The sequence below is a fragment of the Dasypus novemcinctus genome, chromosome 9 (assembly GCF_030445035.2).
Source record: "Dasypus novemcinctus isolate mDasNov1 chromosome 9, mDasNov1.1.hap2, whole genome shotgun sequence".
Lineage (NCBI taxonomy): Eukaryota > Metazoa > Chordata > Mammalia > Cingulata > Dasypodidae > Dasypus > Dasypus novemcinctus.
In genome coordinates, this window is record NC_080681.1 from 62,751,907 (window position 1) to 62,773,828 (window position 21,922).

Consider the following 21,922-nt stretch of genomic DNA (forward strand, 5'->3'; position numbering starts at 1 on the left):
ATGCATAAGTATTTTACATTGTTATAATCATAGTGTAGGTCCTGTTAACGGATTTTTTTTGTCACTTAATATTTTAACATAAATGTATTTCCATGATGATAGGTTTATTATTATATGTAATTACTACTTAATATTCATAGATGTATTTGTCATAATTGTAACCATTCTGAATGTTGATGATTGGTTTTTGGAATTAGTAACTCGTATTTTTTTAAGTTATGAGGAAGGGGCTTTCCTTATGCTCTTTCGTAAAACAGGGGACTGAGTGTCAGTCCTTGGAAAGTGAATAGTCTTAAGAAGTCTTGTTCTTTCTATAAAGTTATTCAAGCTTCACCCACCCCAAAGCCTCATGGACCACTGCTTCATACTCTGCTGTTAACAGAAGAACTCTGGTCCTACTTACCTTGACATAGCTCTTTATTACCCATACAACCAAGTCCAACTCCTTCAGCCCAAAGGCTCTATCATCAGTAACATTTTCTTAGTACCTTGGGTCTCTGACATGTATAAAGGTTTTTGTTTTTGTTTTTTTTAAATTTATTTAGTAAGCAGTTTTATTGGGATATATTCACATACCATACAATCTATCTAAATGTGTTTAAAGGTTTGTAGCTGATCCCTTCCTAAGTACAATTGAGTCCATGTAGTTAATATATTCAAGCAGAACTTCCATTGGAGAATTTAACAACTCCTGGAGAAGATGAGTGGAGGTGAGCTATAATCTAAATCAAAAGACAACTAATAAGAAGACTGAAAGAAGAATAAAAGATTTCCATAGAAATAGACTAGAAATTAACTTCAGAACTTAAAGACAATTTGTATATTATGACATCAAAATACCTTATTCTTCTTGATTGGTACCAACACTCACCCCAGTCTCCCTGTCAATATTTTAGGATAATTGTGATAAGATGCCCTTGGTGTTACGACTATGAGTGTGAGATTTGAGTAAGATTAATAGATCAGCAAAGAAGACTATGAATGGGCTATAAGATCTATTTTGGCTTCCTAGGAGTTGAATAGACTTCATCTAACAACATGGCCCATTCCCTGACCATATAAAGTCACTCATCATGGCATTTTGGTTACTGCAATGAAAACTACAAATAGGAAATAGCTATTAGTAAATGATTTTTATTAACTCATGTCTTTTAGATGTACTAGTTGTGAAGTCAACACCTGAAAAAATTTTAACAAAAGAAGACTTGGAGAAGAATATAGAGATAATACTGACAGAGACAGAAACAATAATATTTTTTGACTTGCCTACAGTCATGGTCTCTGCAGAAGCGGAAGAAGCTGAAAAAGTAACGTATGTGTAGCTCAACTGTCTACATTGTTTCCATAGTTCACCTGCCAAATCAAATATTCTTATCTTTGTTTTTTTGAAAGTTCTTTGAGGATTCCTGGATATACACTGGGGATGTATGTGCTCTATGAAATTATATGTAAAGTTATGTGTTTATGCTGTGTGCACATTTTTCTAAAAGATAAGATGTAAAATATAAAGTAAAATAGATACATGTAAGGCACAACATGCTGCTGTATAATTAGATCCTGAATAATACACTTTTTAAATTTTTTATCATTTTATATTTTATTTGAACAGTAGTAGGTTCATACAAAAATAATGCATAAAATACAGAGTTCCCATATACTACCCTATTATTAACACCTTGCATTACTGTGGTATATTTGTTACAGTTGATGAACATTTTTATAATTTTACTAACTATAATCAGTGGTTTATATTAGCGCTCACTGTTTGTGTTGTATAGTCGTATGGATTAAAAAAAAATTCTACTAATAGACAACATAAAATTTCCCCTTTTAATCACATACATAATTCAGTGCTGTTAATTATGTACACGATATTGTGCTACTGTCATTGCCATCTGTTACCAAAATTTTCCCATCACTCAATTAGAAACTATGTACAATTAAAGCATTAACTCTCCATTCCCTACCCTCACCCTGGCCCCTAATAATCTATATTCCAGTTTCTGACTCCATGAATTTGTTTATTCTAATTATTTCCTATCTGTGACATCATATAATTTTTGTGCTTTTGTGTCACCTTATTTCATTCAGCATGATGTCTTAAGGGTCATCCATGGTTTTGTGTATTGACACTTCATTCTTTCTTATGACTGAATAATATTCCACTGTATGTATGTACCACATTTATTAATCCATTCATCTGTTGATTGACAGTTGGGTTGTTTGCATCTTTTGGCAATTTTAAATGATGCTGCTATGTACATTAGTGTGAGTCCCTGCTTTTAATTCTGTTGGATATATAGAAGTGGGAATGCTAGGTCATATGATAACTCTGTACTTAATTTTCTGAGGAACCACCAAACTTGTCCTCTGCAGTGGCTGTACCACTTTACTTTCCTACCAACAATGAACAAATATTCCTTTTTCCACATCCTTTCCAATGCTTGTAATTTTCTGGTTTTTGTTGTTGTTGTTGTTATCATTGCCATTCTAGTGTGTGTGAATGGTGTCTCATGGTTTTGATTTGCATTTCCCTAATGCATAATAATGATGTGCATTTTTCATGTACATTTTGGCCATTTGTATAGTTTTTATACAAACTATACAAGTTTGTAAGTGAGTCTTTTACCCATTTTTTTAATTTATTTTTTTTTATTTGAGAAGTTGTTAGCAAAACAATCATGCATACCACACAGGAATCCCATACATCACCTCACCAACACCACATTTTTTTTTTTTTGAGAAGTTGTGAGTTGACAAAACAATCATGCATATCATACGGGGTTCCCTACATAACCCCACACCAACACCTTACATTTTTGTGGCATATTTGTTACATTATGATGGAAATATAGTCATAATACAATTGCTATCTTTAGTCCATAGCTTATATTTGGTGTATTTTTCCCACAAACCATCCTATTATTAACACCATGTATTAGTATTGCAAATTTGTTATGCTTCATGAGAGAACATTTTCATATTTGTACTGTTTTTTTTTTTAAAGGTTTATTTAATCCTCCCCCCCCCCCCCCCGCCCCGTTGTCTCTTCTCGGTGTCTATTTGCTGCGTCTTGTTTCTTTGTCCACTTCTGTTGTCATCAGGGGCACAGGAAGTGTGGGCGGCGCCATTCCTGGGCAGGCTGCACCCTCTTTCGCGCTGGGCGGCTCTCCCCACAGGGCGCACTCCCTGCGCGTGGGGCTCCCCTACGCGGGGGACACCCTGCGCCGCACAGCACTCCTTGTGCGCATCAGCACTGCACATGGTCCAGCTCCACATGGGTCAAGGAGGCCCGGGGTTTGAACCGCAGACCTCCCATGTGGTAGACGGACCACTGGGCCAAGTCCGTTTCCCCATATTTGTACTGTTAACCACAATCCACCATTCACCATGGGGTTCACTGTGTTATATACATTTCCCTGCCTTATATGGCACATCCAAAGTGTACATTCAGTGACTTTCAGTTTCATCATAGAGTTTTTCTGTCATCAGCTCAGTCCACGTCAGAATATTTCATTACTCCAAAAGGAAAAATTCCCATATAACCTTATATGCCCCATTATTGACTCTTAGCATTGATATAGTACCTACTTTGCCATTGCTGTAAAAATATTGCAATACTTCTCATAACTATAGTCTATAGATTAACTTAGTTTTATTTTACCTATGTATCTCCATTTTCTTAACATCTTGTAATAGAGGAACATTCATTCTTGTATTTGTACTATAAAGAATAATCATAACCTACCACCAAAATCACTAATACAGTCCCTAGATTATTCTCTAACTTTCCTTCTATTGACATTAACCCCCTGTGGCAGTTTGATATTATTTATGAATTCCAAAAGAAATACTGATTATGTTTGTAAACTGGGCTCTTTTTCTGGGCATGATACCCTTTGATTGATTTAAATCCAAAGGCTTTACATTATTTAATAAAGTGAAGATTAGGGCTTTGATTCGACCACATCCTTAGGGTGTTCAGGTTGAGTCCTCACCTCATTGTGGCTAATAAAACAGACTCTCACATGGAAGTAGATACACAGAAAAAGACATGGCAGAGGAGAGAACTTGGTTTTGACAATGAGCCCTGGTGAGAGATGAGACATTCACCTGATAGTTGACAGCTGACCTTGTGAAGAGACCAGAGCAGCTGAGAAGCCCTGACAGATGAGCCTTATGCCAGTCTACAGCTGAGATCAGAAGAAACTGGGCCCACAGAGCCTTAAAAGGAAAGAGGAATGCTGAACCTTTGCAGATATTGGCAGCCATCCTGCTTCAACATGTGGCAACAGATATTTGGTGAGAAAGTATTTCTTATGGTACCTTGAGTTGGACCCACTCCTCGGTACCAAATTCTGTATTAGTCAGCCAAAGGGGTGCTGATAGAAAATACCAGAAATTGGTTGTTTTTATAAAGGGTATTTATTTGGGGTGGGAGCTTACAGACACCAGGCCATAAAGCATGTTACTTCCCTCACCAAAGTCTGTTTGGAGCAAGATGGAGCAAGATGGCGGCAAGATGGCGTCTGCGAGGGTTCAGGCTTCATGGGTTCCTATATTCCTGGGGCTTTCTTCTCTGGGTTCAAGGTTCCTTTCTTCCTGGGGCTGCCTTCTCTTTCTTCTGTGAGCTTACTTCCTGGGGCTCCAGCTTAACTCTTCAGCATCGAACTCCAACATCAAAAACCCTCATCTCTGTTCTTTGCCATACCCTAATCATAACTCAATCATGCCCAGGTACAGATCAGATTACAAACATAATCCAGTATTTCCTTTTGGAATTCAATAATTTCAAACTGCTACACCACCTATTTAAAAATGGCCATTCTATAATGCATGAAATGATATGTCATTGTAGTCTTGATCTGCATTTCTCTAATAGCTAGTGGTATTGAGCATTTTTTCATATGCTATTTGGCTGTTTGTATTTCCTCTTTGGAATAATAGAAAGCATTTCTTTTAACCATTTAAAAAATTAGGTTGCTTGTACTTTTATCACTGATTTGTATAATCTCTTTATATAATATGTACATCAAATTCTTATCGGATATGTGATTTCTGAAAATATTCTCACAATGAGTAGGCTGCCTTTTCACCTTACCAAAGTCAATTGAAGCACAAAAGTGCTTCACTGCACCATCAACACCTTGCATTGTTGTGAAACTTTTGTTACAAACTATGAAATAGCATAGTTAAAATATTACTACTAATTATAGCCCATACCTTACGTTTGATGTATTTTCCCCAACCCACTCAATTATTAACACCCTGTATTAGTATTATATATTTGTTATAGTTCATGAAAGAATGTTCTCATATTTGTCCTGTTAGCCACAGTCCATCTTACACCACTGAATTCCCTGTGTTATACAGCCCCATGTTTTGTACATTCAATTCAAAGTGTACACTCTGTGGCTCTCATTTTCATAACAGAGTTGTGCCGGCATCATCTCAGTCCATTTTAGAATGTTTTAGTTATTTCAAAAGGAAAAATCCCACCTTATATTTCTTGTATTAGTCAGGGTTCTCTCAGGAAACAGAATCAACAGGAGATATCTGTCAATAGTATGAGATTTTATAAAAGTCTCTCATGTCACCATGGGGATGCACAAGTCCATGTTCCACAGGCAGGCTGCAAACTACAGGCTCTGATGGAAGTCCAATGAAGGTCCTTGATGAGTTTCCTGGAGATGTTGACTGGGAAACGTCCAAAGACGAGTTGGGAAATTCTCTCTGAATGCTGAAATCACTTTCCCTTTTAGGACAGTCAACTGGTTGGATAAAGCATCACTCATTGATGACAGCAGTCTCCCCGACTGATATAGATGTAATCAGCTATCTATGCATTAAAGTCACTGGTGACTAAAGTCCATAAATGTCCTTGTATTACAGTTAGCCTAGTGCTTGCTTGACCAAACAACTGGGCACAATTACCTGGCTGAGTCAACACATTAGCCTTACCATCATACCTCTCTGTATTTGTCTCTTAGAATTGGTATACTATATTATTTGTCCTTGCTGCAAAAATATTACAATAATACTGATAATTATCATCCATAGGTTACATTAGTTGTAATTTTCCCATGTACCACCATAGTCTTAACACTTTGTAAAAGATGTACATTCTTGTATTTATACTATTAACCACAGTCTTCATCCATCATTGATATCACTGTTATACATACCCTAGATTTTTCTCTAGTTTTCTTTCAGTTGACATTTATGCCCAAAGTCTTCCTCTTTCAGCCGCAATCTCATTTATAAATCAGCAGTGTTAGTTATACTCACTGTAATGTGTTACCATCAGTTCTATTCATTTATACATCTTTACAATAAACCTGATTAAAAATTCTGCATACATTGAACATCAGCTCCCATTCTCAACCCACATTCTATTTCCTAGTAACCTATTCTCTAGAGTTTAGCAACATGAGTTTACACATTGTATTTAATTCATATTAGTAAGGCATACAATATTTCTCCTTTTTTTGTTTGGCTTATTTCACTCAACATAATATCCTTAAGGTTCATCTGTGTTGTCATATGCATCCCAATTTCATTTCTTCTTGCAGCTAAATAGTATTCCATTATGTATATACCACATTTTGTTTGGCCATTAATGGGTTGATGGACACTTGGGCTGGTTCCATATTTTAGCAATTGTGAAGAACGCTGCTATGAACATCGGTGTGAAAATGTCAGTTTGCATCCTTGCTCTCAGTTCTTCTGAATATATTTCTAGTAACTGGACTGCTGGATCATAAGGCAGTTACATATTCAGTTTCTTGAGGTACTGCCAAACTGTCCCCCACAGGTGCACCATTCTACATTCCCACCAGAGTGTTCCTATTTCTTTATATCCTCTTCAACACTTGGGATTTTTCTGGATTTTGGGTGATGGACATTCTATAAGGTGTGAAATTGTGTCCCATTGTAGTTTTGATCTACATTCCCCTAATAGCTAGTAATGTTGAACACTTTTTCACATGTTTTTGGCCATTTATATTTCTTCTTTGGAGAAAAATCTATTCAAGTCTTTTGCCCATTTTCAAATTGGGTTGCTTCTCTTTTTATCAGTGAGTTGTATAATCCCTTTTGTAACACATATATCAACATTTGATACATATGTGGTTTCCAGAGAATTTCTCCTGTTAAGTAGGCTGCCTTCTTACTTTATTGACATTTTTTTTAGGGGTACTGGTGATTGAAGCCAGGAACTTATACATGGGAAGCCGGCACTCAACCACTGAGCTACATCTGTTCCCCAATGAAAGTTGTTTTTTTCATTTGTTTGTTTTTTTTTTTTTTTAGGAGGTAGCAGGGATCAAACCTAGGACTTCGTACATGGGAAGCAGGTGGTCAACCACTTGAACTACATCTGTTCCCCTTGACGAAGTCTTTTGAAGAATGAGTATTTCATTTTGAGGAAGTACAATTTATTTATTTTTTCTTTCATTGCTTGTGGTTTAGGTGTAAGGTTTAAGTAACTACCATACTACAAGATCTTGAAGATGCTTCCCTACCTTTCCTTCTAGGAGTTTTATGGTTGTAGCTTTTATATTTAGGTCCTTGATCCATTTTGAGTTAGTTTTTGTATAAGGTGTGAGCCCTTCTTTCTCTTAGTGTTTATGTCCAGTTCTTCTAGCACCATTTGTTGAATAGACTGTTCTTGCTGAGCTGGGTGGGCTTGACAGCCTTGTCAAAAATCACTTGACCATGGGAAGCAGACTTGGCCCAGTGGAAAGGGCGTCTGTCTGCCACATGGGAGGTCTGCGGTTCAAACCCTGGGCCTCCTTGACCCGTGTGGAGCTGGCCTGTGTGCGGTGCTGATGCACGCAGGGAGTGCGATGGGCGCAGGGAGTGCCCTGCCACGCAGGGGTATCCCCCGCATAGGGGAGCCCCACGCACAGGGAGTGCGCCCCATAGGGAGACCGTCCAGTGCGAAAGAGAGTGCAGCCTGCCTAGGAGTGGCGCCACACACAAAGAGAGTTGATGCAGCAGGATGACGCAACAGAATGAGACACAAATTCCCATGCCGCTGACAACAACAGAAGTGGACAAAAAGAGGAGTGCGCAGCGAATGGACGAATGGACGCAGAGAACAGACAGCTGGGGCAGGGCAGGGTGGGGCGGAAGGGGAGAGAAATAAATAAAATAAATCTTAAAAAAAAAAATCACTTGACCATAGATGTGAGGGTCTATTTCTGAGTTCTCAATTTGGTTCCATTGGTTAATCTGTCTATGTTTATGCCAGTACCATGCTGTTTTTATCACTTAGCTAAGTCATGCCATAAAATCAGAATGTGAGAGTCCTCCAGCTTTGTTCTTATATTTATTCACATTTTTGGCTATTTGGGGCCCCTTATCCTTTCAAATAAATTTAATAAATGGTTTTTCCATATCTGCAGAAAAGGCTGTTGGGGTTTTTATAGGGTGTGGCAATTTGGAATTGTTTATGAATTCCAAAAATAGATATTGGGTTGTGTTTGTAAACTGGTCTGTTCCCCTGGACATACTAAATTGTACTAAATTCAAAGGTTTAACTTTTACTTAATTAAACTATGATTAGGGCTTTGATTTCGGCCACATCAGTAGGATGTTAAGTCCCCATCCCCTTGGTGGGCAGGCTCACAGAGAAAACAACATGGCAGAGGACAGAGAGTTTTGATTCTGGAGCCCCAGGAAGTAAGTACACAGAGAAAATAAACACACAGGAAGAGAGACAGCTCATTAGTTATGGCAGAAGCCTCTGGAAGAGAAATGAGCCTGATGGTCTACAATCGACCTTGTAAAGAGAGCTGAGTAGCTGAGCCCAGAAGGAATCGACCTTCAGAGAGACAGACAAGACTTATACTAGCCTACAGCTGAGATTGGAAGAAGCTGGGCCCACAGAGCCTGAAGAGGGAGAAAGAAGGCTGAACCCTTGCAGAGTCTGGCAGCCATCTTGCTCCCACACTTGGCAACAGACTTTGGTGAGGGAAGTACCTTACACTTTATGGCCTTGTGACTGTAAGTTTCTACCCCAAATAAATACCCTTTATAAATACCAAAAAACTTCTGGTACTTTGCATCAGCCCCTCTTTTGTTGACTAATACATAGGGATCGTGTTAAATCTGTAAATCATTTGGAGTAGAATTGACATCTTAATGATATTTAGTCTTCTAATACATGGAAATGGAATGTCCTTCCATTTATTTCAGTCTTCTTCAGATTCTTTTTAGCAATGTATTGTTTTGTGAATACATATCCTTTAAGTCCTTCATATAAATTTATTCCTAAATATTTGATTCTTTTAGTTGCTATTGTACATGGAATTTTTTTCTGACTTCCTCCTCAGATCTCGTCAGTATTATATAGAAATGCTATTGATTTTTGCATGTAAATCTTGTGTCCTGCCACTTTGTTGAAATTGTCTGTCACTTCTAGTATCTTTGTTGTGGATTTTTTTGGATTTTCTAGATATAGGATCATATCAGTGAATAGTCACAGCTTTACTTTTCCCTTTCCTATTTAGAAGATTTTTATTTATTTATCTTGCCTAATTTCTCTACCTTGAACTTCTATCACAATGTTGAATAACACTCTTTACAGTGGGCATCCTTGTCTTGGTCTTGATCTCAATGAGAAAGCTTTCAGTCTTTCACCATTGATTGCAATACTAGCTGTGTGTTCTCATACATACATTTGACTATGTTGTCAAAGCATTCTTCTATTCCTATCTTTTGGAGTGTTTTTTATCAAGAAAGGATGCTGTATTTTGTAAATGCCTTTTCTGCACAATGGAAAGGCTCATGTGATTTTTATTCTTTAATATTATTAATGTGGTTTATTACAATAATAGATTTTCTTGTGCTGAACCATCTTTGCATACCTGAGATAAAACCCACTCGATCGTGGTATATATTCTTTTAATGTGCTTTTGGATTTGGTTTGCAAGTATTTTGTTGAAGATTTTTACATCTATATTCATCAGAGAAATTGGTCTGTAATTTTCTTTTTTGTTCCTTTTCTTTTTTTACTTTTCATTGTTTATTTTTTTTTGTTTCTTTTTTATTTGTTTGTAATTTTCTTTTTTCATAGTATCTGGTTTTAGTATAAAGGTGATATTGGCGTCATACAATGAGTTTGGTAGCATTCCTTCCTGTTCAGTTTTTCGGAGAGCTTGAGCAAGATTGGTATTAGATAGTCTTTGAATGCTTTGTAAAATTCACCTGGGAAGCCATCCTGTCTTGGGATTTTCATTTTTTGGAGACTTTTTTTTTTTAATTAATTAATTTATTTCTCTCCCCTCCCCCCACCCCAGCTGTCTGTTCTCTGTGTTCATTTGCTGCATATTCTTCTTTGTCCGCTTCTGTTGTTGTCAGCGGCATGGGAATCTGTGTTTCTTTTTGTTGTGTCATTTTGTGTGTCAGCTCTCCATGTGTGCAGCACCATTCCTGGGCAGGCTGAACTTTGTTTCGTGCTGGGTGGCTCTCCTTATGGGGCATATTCCTTGCGCGTGGGGCTCCCCTACGCGGGGGACACTCCTACGTGGCTCAGCACTCTTTGAACGCATCAGCATTGCATGTGGGCCAGCTTCACGTGGGCCAGGGAGACCTGGGGTTTGAACCGCGGACCTCACATGTGGTAGACGGATGCCCTAACCACTGGGCCATGTCTGCTTCCCTTTTGGAGACTTTTGATGACTTTTCCATCTCTTTACTTGTGATTGGCTTGTTGAGGTATTCTGTTTCTTCTCAGGTCAGTGTAAAGTTGTTCATGTGTTTCTAGGAATTTGTCCATTTCATCTAGGTTGTCTGGCTTGTTGATATACAGTTGATTATAGTATCTCCTTATGATCTTTCTTATTTCTTCTTTCTTATATCCCCCTTCTCATATCTGATTTTTAAAAAATATTTATTTTTTAACATATCATTTTCATTGACACATATTAATACATATCCATCCAATGTGTACAATCAGTGGTTTTTGGTTTAATCATATATTTGTGCATTCACCAATTCATTTATTCTTAGAGCACTTTCATTATTCCAATAATAATGAGAAGCAAAAAAGAAACAAAACTCATCACCTCTCATTTTCTCTGTGCATCCCCTGCCATATGTAGCTGCTATTTTTCCTTCTTTCTAGTATAATTATGTTTTGTAAAAACAGCCTTATATATACAATATCCACCCATATTTGTGTTTTACATGAGGTTTTACTATCTTATACAATCCTGTGACAGTTTTTAGCTTTTCTTCTAGTAATATGCACAATATTAGACTTTCCCTTTCAACCACTGTCATACCCATAATAGTTCTGCTCATTACAAACACCATGGTATGCTTTCAACATTTCTATTCATTTCCAAAAATTTACAACCTTTTTACCAATTATGCACAGATTAACCCCCAGCTTTCCATTCTCTACCCTCCTCCTATTTTCTGGTGACCTATGTTCTAATTTTTAACTCCATGTGTACATTAGTCAGTCAAAGGAGTGCTGATGCAAAATACCAGAAATTGGTTGGTTTTTTTAAAAATGGGATTTCATGCTTCTGACTCCTTTTTTTCTTAAGATTTATTTTTATTTCTTTCTCTCCCCTCCCCCCTCCACTTGTCTGTTCTCTGTGTCCACCTGCTGCATGTTCTTCTCTGTCCGCTTCTGTTGTTGTCAGCGGCACAGGAATCTGTGTTTCTTTTTGTTGCATCATCTTGCTGCGTCAGCTCTCTGTGTGTGCGGCACTATTCCTGGGCAGGCTGCACTTTCTTTCACACTGGGTGGCTCTCCTTACAGGGTGCACTCCTTGTGCATGGGCCTCCCCTATGCAGGGACACCCCTACGTGGCACGGCACTCCTTGTGTGCATCAGCACTGCACATGGGCCAGCTCCGGGGTTTGAACTGCGCACCTCCCATGTGGTAGACGGACACCCTAACCACTGGGCCAAGTCCGCTTCCCTTCTTTGTAGGCTTTTTAATTCTTCTTTATGCTTACTCAGTGTCTTCTTTTTTTTTTCTCTCCCTTTTTCCTTTTAATATATTTTTAATTTATTTTTAAAAGATACATCAATTACATAAAATGTTACATTAAAAAAATATAGAGGATTCCCATATGCCCCACTCCCTATACCTCTCACTTTCCCACATTAAGAACTTCTTTCATTATTGTGGTACATTCATTGCAATTGATGAACATATTTTGGAGCATTGCTACACAAGATGGATTATAGTTTACATTGTAGTTTACACTCTTTCCCACTCCATTCAGTAGGTTATGGTAGGATATATAATATCCTGTATCTGTCTTTGCAATGTCATTCAGGACAATTCCAAGTCCTGAAAATGCCCCCATATTATACCTCTTTTTCCCTGTCCCTGCCTTCAGCACCTCCAGTAGCCACTGTCTCCACATCAATGATATAATTTCTTCCATTGCTAGAACCACAATAAGTCTATAGTAGAATACTAGTAAGTCCACTCTAGCCAGTGTCTTCTTAATATCTTTTATCTCTTTAGTCATATTTTTCTTCAACTCCTTGAATTTATTTAGGATATTTGTGTGATTATCATTGATTAGTTTTTTTAAATTCTGTGTCTCATCAGGGTCCTTTGTTAGTTTCCTTGGCTGGGTGATCTCTTCTTGTTTTTAAGTATGGCTTGTAATTTTTTCCTGATGTGTAGGCATCTGAATATGTAGGTGAATTTACTCTGATAGACTATTTCTTTCTCTTTACTAGTGGTTTTGTTTCATGACTCTTCTTTGATATTTAGTTCAACTATTCTAAGTCTTTAAAATTGCCCAGCTTAAGTTATCAGAACAGGCAAGGGACTCACTAATGGGGTACTGATATAATCCAAGGGGTCTAGGACAAGAGACTCTAAAAGTAGTTTTTTCTCCTTGCATTTTCCCAGCCAGCCAGCATGTGGTACTCATTGGTGAATCTTTCCACAGAGGTATTTCTTTCATACTCCACTTACCCATGATTCTGGTCTGTCTAGAGCGCAGATTCAAAGCAGACTTTGCTGACCAAACTCGCTGAAGGGAAATCACTCTCCATCTTCTGCTGTACCTTCTCTCTTCCCAGGGAGGAAGACATCTGCTCCCCTCTAAGGTGGCTGCAGTGAGCCACTGGTTTCATCCAGGATGTTCACCTTGAGGGTCAGGGATGATGCTGTTTCCAGCTAATAACTCCCTGTTTTCATTTTGGCTTCTTTGTCTCTCTGTCACGTGTCCTCCTGGAGGATGTGCAGCACTTCCCTGCTCTGCAAATCCCCAAAGCAGTTCCCTCAGACAACTTTTTGCCCTTTCTCCATTGTTGTTGTGAAAGTATTGAACCTCACCTACTTACTCTGGTGCCATATTCCCAAAGTCCTATAAAGGATCTGTTTTCTCTAGTTTTGAGAAAGGTTATTATCATTAATATTACTTTTCTGTCTTTCCCTGAGGGGTGTTGAAACAATGGCTGCCTTTGAGGTCACTGATCAAAGTATTGTTCACATATCAGACCACAAACACTTGTTCCTGCAGAGTTGGAGGACTAGGTCTTTATGTCCTACCCTGGCTCCAGGAAACTGTGACAACAGCCAGAGTTCCAGACCCCAATGCTTCCTGCCTGGAGGCTGGGGGGGAGTGGGATGTTTACCTCAGCGTGGAGAGTGAAATTCATTGGTATTTATGGCAGTTTGCTAGAGTCTTCTTCCCACTCCTCCCTGGATGCTGCTCAGTGTTCCACATACTCTGGAGCTTCAAAGTCAATTCAGACAATTTTTGCCAGTTCAACAATTGTTTTGTTGGAGGAACTGATTCCTAGAACTTTCTATTCTGTCATCTTCCCACATCCTCTTTCTGAATAATACACTTTTAAATTATTGGCCTCATAAGAAGGAATGTGTCCTAGTGCACAAAACAGGAGAAACATAATAGAGGAAAAGATAAGAGACCTGAAGTCAGAGAAGAAAGGTAAGAGAAGAAAGGTAAACTGTAGTCCGAGCCGGGGATGTAAACTATAAAGATCTCCAATCTCCAATTTGTTTGTGGGGAAACAGTGTTAATATTAGCACGTAGATCTCGAGACTACCAGTAAGTCTTGGGCCCACACAAATTGACAGAGCTCAAATAGATTCCTGTGCAGGCATACTTTAGAGATATTGTATGTTCAGTTGCAGACTACTGCAAGAAAACGAGTATCATAATAAAGCAATTCACACAATTTTTTTGGTTTCCAAGTCCATATAAAAGTTAACTTTACACTCTGTTGTGGTATATAAATTGTGCAATAGCATTATGTCTAAGAAAGTAATGTACATACCTTAACTAAGAATGCTTTACTGCTAAAAATGCCAACCATCAAATGCACCTTCAGTGAGTTGTCATCTTATTGCTGGTGAAGGGCTTTGCCTTGATCTTGTTTTTTGCTAGTAAGCCAGTCTGGTGGTTGTTGATGGTTGGGATGACTGTGGCAACTTTAAAAAATAAGACAGCATGACATTTGTTGCTTCAATTGACTGTCCTTTCACAAAAGATTTCTCTGTTGCATGTAATACTGTTTGATAGCATTTTCCCACAGCAGAACTTCTTTTCAATATTGGAGTCAATTTTCTCAAACCCTGCCATTGCTTTATCAACTAATATTTTGTAACATTCTAAGTCCTTTGCTGTCATTTCAACAAAGTTCACAGTATCTTCACAGTATCTTTGTTCATTTATAAGAAGCACCTTCTCATCCATTCATTGTTTTATCATGAGATTGCAGCAAATCAGTCACATCCTCAGGCTCAACTTCTAATTCTAGTTCTCTTGCTATTTCTACCACATCTGCAGTTATTTCTTCCACTGAAGTCTTGAACCCTTAAAGTTATCCATGAGGGCTGGAATCAACTTCTTCCAGACTCTTGTTTTTGTTTTTTGTTTTTTTTTGTTTTTTTTGTTTTTTTCTTTTTTCTTTTTTTTTTTGCTTAAAATATCTTTTTATTTCAGAAGTTGTGAACTTACAGAACAATGCACATGTGTAGAATTCCCACCCAGCACCCCTTCACCGACATACCACACCGCTGTGGAACATTTCTTACGGATTATAATATGATGATATTACGTTACCGCTAACTATGGTCCAGAGCATACACTTGCCTTATTTTTTCCATTTCCCCTATTATTAACACAGTACATCTTTGGCAGTGATGCAAGAATGTTACAATATTGCTGTTAATTATAGCTTCCAGACTCTTGTTAATGTTAAAATTTTGATCTCCTCCTATTAATTATGAATGTTATTAATGGCATCTAGAATGGTAAATCCTTTCCAGAAGATTTTCAATTGACTTTAATCAGATCTGTTAGAGGTATCACCATCTATGAAATTTATAGTGTTATGAAACTAATTTTTAAATTGGAAGACTTGAAATTTGACATGACTCCTTGATCCATGGGCTGCAGAATGGATGGTGTGTTATCAGGATGAAAACAATATTAATTTCATTGTATATCTCCATCAGAGCTCTTGGGTGACCAGTTGCAGTCAATGAACAGTAGTAATCTGAAAGGAATCTTTTTTTTCTGAGCAGTAGTCCTCAACAGTGTGCTTATAATATTTAGTAATCCATGTTGTAAACAGATTTGCTGTCATCCAGGCTTTGTTGTTCCATTTATAGAGTACAGGCAGAATAGATTTGGTACAATTCTTAAGGGTCTTATGATTTCTAGAATGGTATATGAGCAATGGCTTCACCTTAAAATCACCAGCTATATTAACCCCTAATAAGTGACTCTATCTGTCCTTTGAAACTTGAAGCTCCAGGCATTGACTTGTCTCTAGCTATGAAAATCCTAGATGGCATCCTCTTCTGATAGAAAGCTGTTTTGTCTACATTGAAAATCTGCTGTTTAGTGTAGCCACTTTCATCCATTATCTTAACTAGATCTTCATGATAATTTGCTGAAGCTTCTACATAAGTACTTGTACTTCCTTTTATGGAGATGGCTTTTTTCCCTTAAACCTCATGAACCTACCACTGTTAGCTTCAAACTTTTCTTCTGCAGCTTCCTCATCTCTCTCAGCCTTCATAAAATTGAAGAGAGTTAGGGCCTTGCTCTGAATTAGACTTTGACTTTACAGAATGTTGTGGCTGGTTTGATCTTCTGTCCAGATCAATGAAACTTTCTCCATATCATCAATAAGGCTGTTTTGCTTTCTTGTAGTTTGTGTGTTCACTGAGGAGCACTTTTAATTTCCTTTAAGAACTTTTTCTTTGCATTTGCAACTTTGCTAATAGCTATTTGGAGGCCTAACTTTCAGTGTCTTAGCTTTTGACATGTCTTCCTCAACTAAGTTTAATCATTTCTAGCTTTTGATTTTGAGTGAAAGGCTTGTGACTCTTCCTTTCACTTGAACACTGAAAGGCCATTGTAGGGTTATTAAATGGCCTAATTTCAGTAGTGTCATATCTCTGGCAATAGAGATGCCGAAAGAGAGGGACAGAGATGGGGAACAGCTGGTTGGTGGAATAATCAGAACACACACAACATTTTTCAGTTAAGTTTACTGTCTTTATGGGCACAATTCATGGTGACCCAAAACATTAACGGTAGTAACATCAAATATCACAGATCACCATAACAGATTCAATAATAATGAAAAAGTTTTAAATATGGTGAGAATTACCAAATGTGGAAAAAAACATTAATTGAGCATATACAGTTGAAAAAATGACATCTATAGACTTGCTAGACACAGGTTTGCAAAAACCTTAACTATGTAAAAACTATGTAAAAAAACTATGTATCTGCCCAGTGCAGTAAAGCGAAGTACAATATAATGAGGTATGTCTGGATTATAAATTAGGATCCTCAAAGGGGTCTTAAGTGGTCCTAGAGCAATAGTGTCTTCCGGCTACTATTAGAAACAAACATAAATTTTCTCTGGAGGAAAGCACACGCAATTTAGGCTCTTAAGATTCTTTCATTTTGTGTGATCTATGTATACTTTAAAAATAAATTAAAAATATATTATTATTAAAAAATTTCTTTATATTGAGTTTGGTAAAAACCTCAAACCAACAAAGAACCAAGCCATTATGAACTACTGCAAACAAAAATAATGAACCATAATTCTAGACCCTGAGGATGATAGATAATGGTCTGATGAGATATAGTATATAAAATATGAGTTAAACACTTTAAAAGATAAAAGATAAAGTTAAAACATAATTAGTGTTAAGAAACTATCAAAATGACCAATCAGATTTGGAATAAAAAAATCCAAAAACTACTTTTAAGGTATTTTTAAAAAGTATATATATAGACTGAAATTAAAAAGTAAACATTGGCTTATATATTTGACAGACTATAGATATAATGAGTTGGAAAACTAGATCTGGGTAAATTACAGAGAATGAGGAATGAAGCTTGGGGAAACAGGGATATAAAATTTGAAAGAGAAGTTAAGAAAGATGGTGACAGAAATGAAGACAATATAAATCTAATCGGTTTTTCAAAAGAAGGATAGAAAGAATGGAGGAGAGGTACTATTCAAGGAGAGCAGGTAACAACTTGCCTAAACTATTGAAACACATGATTCCATATAAACAAATAAATGGAAAGAAATTCATAGAAAAGAAATATACTCAATGAATTGTTCTGACAATCCAGACACCGAATATAAAGAGATGACTTTTAAAACAGAAGAAAAATGAAAAAATGACAACCTATGGTGAAACAATTAAACTGGCAGCATTGTTAGGTATAAAGAATGTCAATTAAGAATTTTTGTAAGGTATTGTAATTCTAATCTCTAATTCTCTTAATAAAACATCCTCAAAGAACATGAAGCAAAAACTGAAAACTTATAAATCTATTATTAGAGGAGATTTAAACACAGCCCTTTCAATTGCAGAGAGATTAATTGGAAAAAAAGTAAATATAGAGAGACTTCCGGCAAGATGGTGGCTGAGTGAGCTTGCCTTGCCGTCTCTCCTGGGAAGAGGCAGCTGGGCACCACTGGAGGTTCTCCGGGACCAGGCTTTTTCAGGATTTTTTCAGGGCAGGAAGTGTCTGGACATCGATTTGGTGGGAAGGTAACGGAAAGGACTGGTCTATAAGATATAAATTGGGACTGTTCAGGAGGGGGAGGCAAGATGGCGGCTGAGTGAACTTCCCGGTTACTAGCTCCTGGGGGGAATCGGCTGGGAGGCGTTGGAGACTCTTTGGGACCGGCTGTTTCGGGATTTTTCCTGGTCCGGAGGTGTCTGGACATCGATTTGGAGGGAAGGTAACAGAGAGGATCCATCTGTGAAATATACACGGAGATCCCAGCTACGTGTGGAGGATTCCCTCCTTGGGTAGGCGGAGCCGAGGCAGCTAGCACCGCGCGGAGCCCCGGCGGGCGGCGGCCAGGGTAGCCGAGTCCGGCCGAGCCCGGCTGAGCCGCGGCGAGCGGGGGGGCGGAGCCCAGCTGAGCTCAGCCAAGCCCAGCCGTTCCGCGCCGCGAGCGGGAGAGCCGAGCCCCGCTGCGCCGCGCGGGGCGGCGGGCGGGAGAGCCAAGCCCGGCCGAGCCCAGCCGAGCCCAGCCGAGCCGCGGTGGGCGGCGGGAGGGGGACCGGAGCCCAGCTGAGCCCAGCCGGGCCTGCGGGGTTTCTGTTCTTTGGTTGTTTTTTTTTTTTTTTTATTTTTTGTTGTTGTTCTTGTTGTTCTTTTTTTTTTTTTTTTTCAATCCTCTCTTTCTTGTCCCCAATATTCTTCTTATACTATTTTACCTTAACAATACAATAGGTCCTACAGGAAATACCTCACATTTGCTGGGTTTCCTCACCCTCCACTGCCTCATTTCTCTGTGAATAGATTTAGCCTATCTACACTATCCCCTTTCCCCTACAACTTGATATCCTCCACCATCTGCTATCTCTCCTATATTCCATCTCCCTTTCTTTGATCCACAAAGTGTCTAACTCTTAATTTCTAATACCTTTGTTTAGTTTTCCATCTGGTATTCGTCCCTGAAACTATTACCTCTCTTTTCTCTTTCCCTCTCTCACGAAAACAATAGCCTCTTAGTACGTACCACATTCCTCCCATATTCAGTCATCTACCTCATTATAGGTACTTTCCTACTACTATAACTCTACACAATTTACATGATCTAACCTCCATCCTCCCAGAACTCATATTGTTGCTTTGTAAACATACATCACCAATACTACTTCACACTTTTTCCTTCCTTACACAATTGACTTTCCCCAGCACTAATACTTTCCTTTAAAGTGAGCTTAACTAGCAATAAGAAATTGGAATAAGAAGAACAAAGTGACAAAGAGAAGATATAACACTTACGCAAAAACAACAGCTAATTAATCTCCAAGACTAGACAAAGAAGCTAAGGAACTGATTAAACCCGTCAAGAAAAAATGTTGACAAGACAGCAACAAAAATCTACAAACCAAACCAGTAATCAGGAAAACATGGCTGAATCCAATCAACAAACTGAAAATCAGGAAGGGGGGCAGGACTTCGCACAAGCAATGAAAGATCTCAGAACATTTATCACCGACAAATTTGATGAAGTAATGAAAGAGGTTAACAGCGTGAAGACAACACTTGGAGGGGAAATTGCAGACATGCGCAAAAAAATAACAGATATGATGGAAATGAACACCACAATTCAAGAAATCAAAAATACACTTGCAGCAAATATCAGCAGACTAGAAGAGGCAGAGCAGAGAATTAGTGATGTGGAAGACAGTGCATTGGAAATCAAACAGATAGTAGAAGTGGTCAATAAAAAGGTAGAAAAAATCCAGATAGGACTTAGGGACCTGAATGATAACGCAAAACGCTCAAACATACGTATTATAGGCATTCCAGAAGGAGAAGAGAAGGGAAAGGGGTCAGAAGGAGTGTTGCAGGAAATAATGAATGAAAACTTCCCAAATCTACTGAAAGAGACAGAAGTACATATCCAAGAAGCACAGCGCACTCCACTGGTCATAAACCCCAACAGGCCCACCCCAAGACATATACTTGTCAAATTATCCAATGCTCAAGACAAAGAAAAAATTCTAAAAGCAGCAAGAGAAAAGAAAACCATCACATACAAGGGAAACTCCATAAGATTAAGTGCTGATTTCTCATCTGAAACGATGGAGGCAAGAAGGCAGTGGTATGATATAGTCAAGGTACTAAAGGAAAAAAATTTCCAACCAAGAATACTCTATCCAGCTAAACTAGCATTCAAAAATGATGGAGAGTTCAAAATATTCACAGATAAACAGAAACTCAAAGAGTATATCAACAAGAAACCTCCCCTTCAAGAAATTCTTAAGGGAATTCTGCAGGAAGAAAGGAAAAAACAGGACAGTCAGAGATGGAGGAGAGTGTAAAAGCAACAAGAAAGACAAAAATAGAAGGGGAAAATAAAATAATACAAACAAAATATAACAAACACAAATCCAACCAAAATTTGGCTACCATAAATAACTCTCTAAACGTAATAACACTGAATGTCAACGGATTAAACTCACCTATCAAAAGATTCAGACTGGGACACTGGATAAGGAAATACGACCCATCTATATGCTGCCTACAAGAGACACATCTTAGACCCAGAGACTCATGGAGGTTGAAAGTGAATGGCTGGAAAACAATCATACAAGCAAACAACAACCAAAAAAAGGCAGGAGTAGCTATATTAATATCAGACAAAATAGACTTTAAATGCGAAACAATTGTGAGAGACAAAGAAGGATACTATATTTTAGTGAAAGGGACAATTTGTCAAGAAGATCGAACAATCATAAATATTTATGCTCCTAACAAGGGCGCCTCTAAATATGTGAGGCAAACGCTGGAAAAACTAAGTGAAAGAATAGATGCATCTACAATTATAGTGGGGGATTTTAATGCACCACTATCAACTCTGGACAGAACATCTCAAAAGAGAATCACTAAAGAAACAAAACATTTGAACAGTATATTAGAAGAGCTGGATCTAATAGACATATATAGATCATTACACCCAAACACAGCAGGATATACATTTTTCTCAAACGCACATGGAACATTCTCCAAGATTGACCATATGCTAGGCCACAAAGAAAGGCTTAATGAATTCAGAAAGATCGAAATCATACAAAACAATATCTCTGACCACAGTGGAGTCAAGCTGGAAATTTGCAAGGGACAGAGACCCAGACTTCACACGACAATCTGGAAATTAAACAGCACACTCTTAGAAAAACAGTGGGTCAAAGAGGAAATCTCAAAAGAAATCAATGACTACCTTGAAACAAATGATAATGATAACACAACATACCAAAATTTATGGGATGCAGCAAAAGCAGTACTGAGAGGGAACTTTATAGCCATAAATTCATATATCAAAAAAGAAGAAAGAGCAGAAATTGAAGAATTAACTGCACATTTGAAGGAATTAGAAAAACAACAACAAAGTAACCCAACAGGAAGAAGAAGGAAGGAAATAACAAAGATAAGAGCAGAACTAAATGAAATAGAAAATAAGAAAGCACTTGAAAAAATAAACAAGACCAAGAGCTGGTTTTTTGAGAAGATCAACAAAATTGACAAACCTTTAGCGAGACTAACAAAGAAAAAAAGAGAAAAGATGCAAATACACAAAATAAGAAATGAGAAAGGTGAAATCACCACTGACCCCACAGAAATAAAGACTATCATAAGAGGATACTTTGAAAAACTATATTCCAACAAAAATGACAATTTAGAGGAAATGGACAAATTCCTAGAAATACATAAGCAGCCCATACTGACGAAAGAAGAAATTGATGATCTTAACAAACCAATCACAAGCAAAGAGATAGAATCAGTCATTAAAAATCTCCCAACTAAGAAGAGCCCAGGGCCAGACGGCTTCACAGGTGAATTCTACAAAACATTCCGGAAAGAACTAACACCAATCCTGTTGAAACTATTCCAA

General features: G+C 37.9%; 1 protein-coding gene across 5 annotated transcripts in view; it reads left to right on the plus strand.

Annotated features, from left to right (window-relative positions):
• DNAI4 (dynein axonemal intermediate chain 4) overlaps positions 1 to 21,922 on the plus strand; it is a 172,707-nt gene that overhangs the window by 37,048 nt on the left and 113,737 nt on the right. For all 5 annotated transcript variants that reach the window (XM_058303377.2, XM_058303376.2, XM_058303379.2 and 2 more), the window contains one exon: positions 1,156 to 1,312. In XM_058303377.2, coding sequence (XP_058159360.1) covers positions 1,156 to 1,312 — 157 coding nt within the window. The remainder of the gene's footprint in view (positions 1 to 1,155; positions 1,313 to 21,922) is intronic.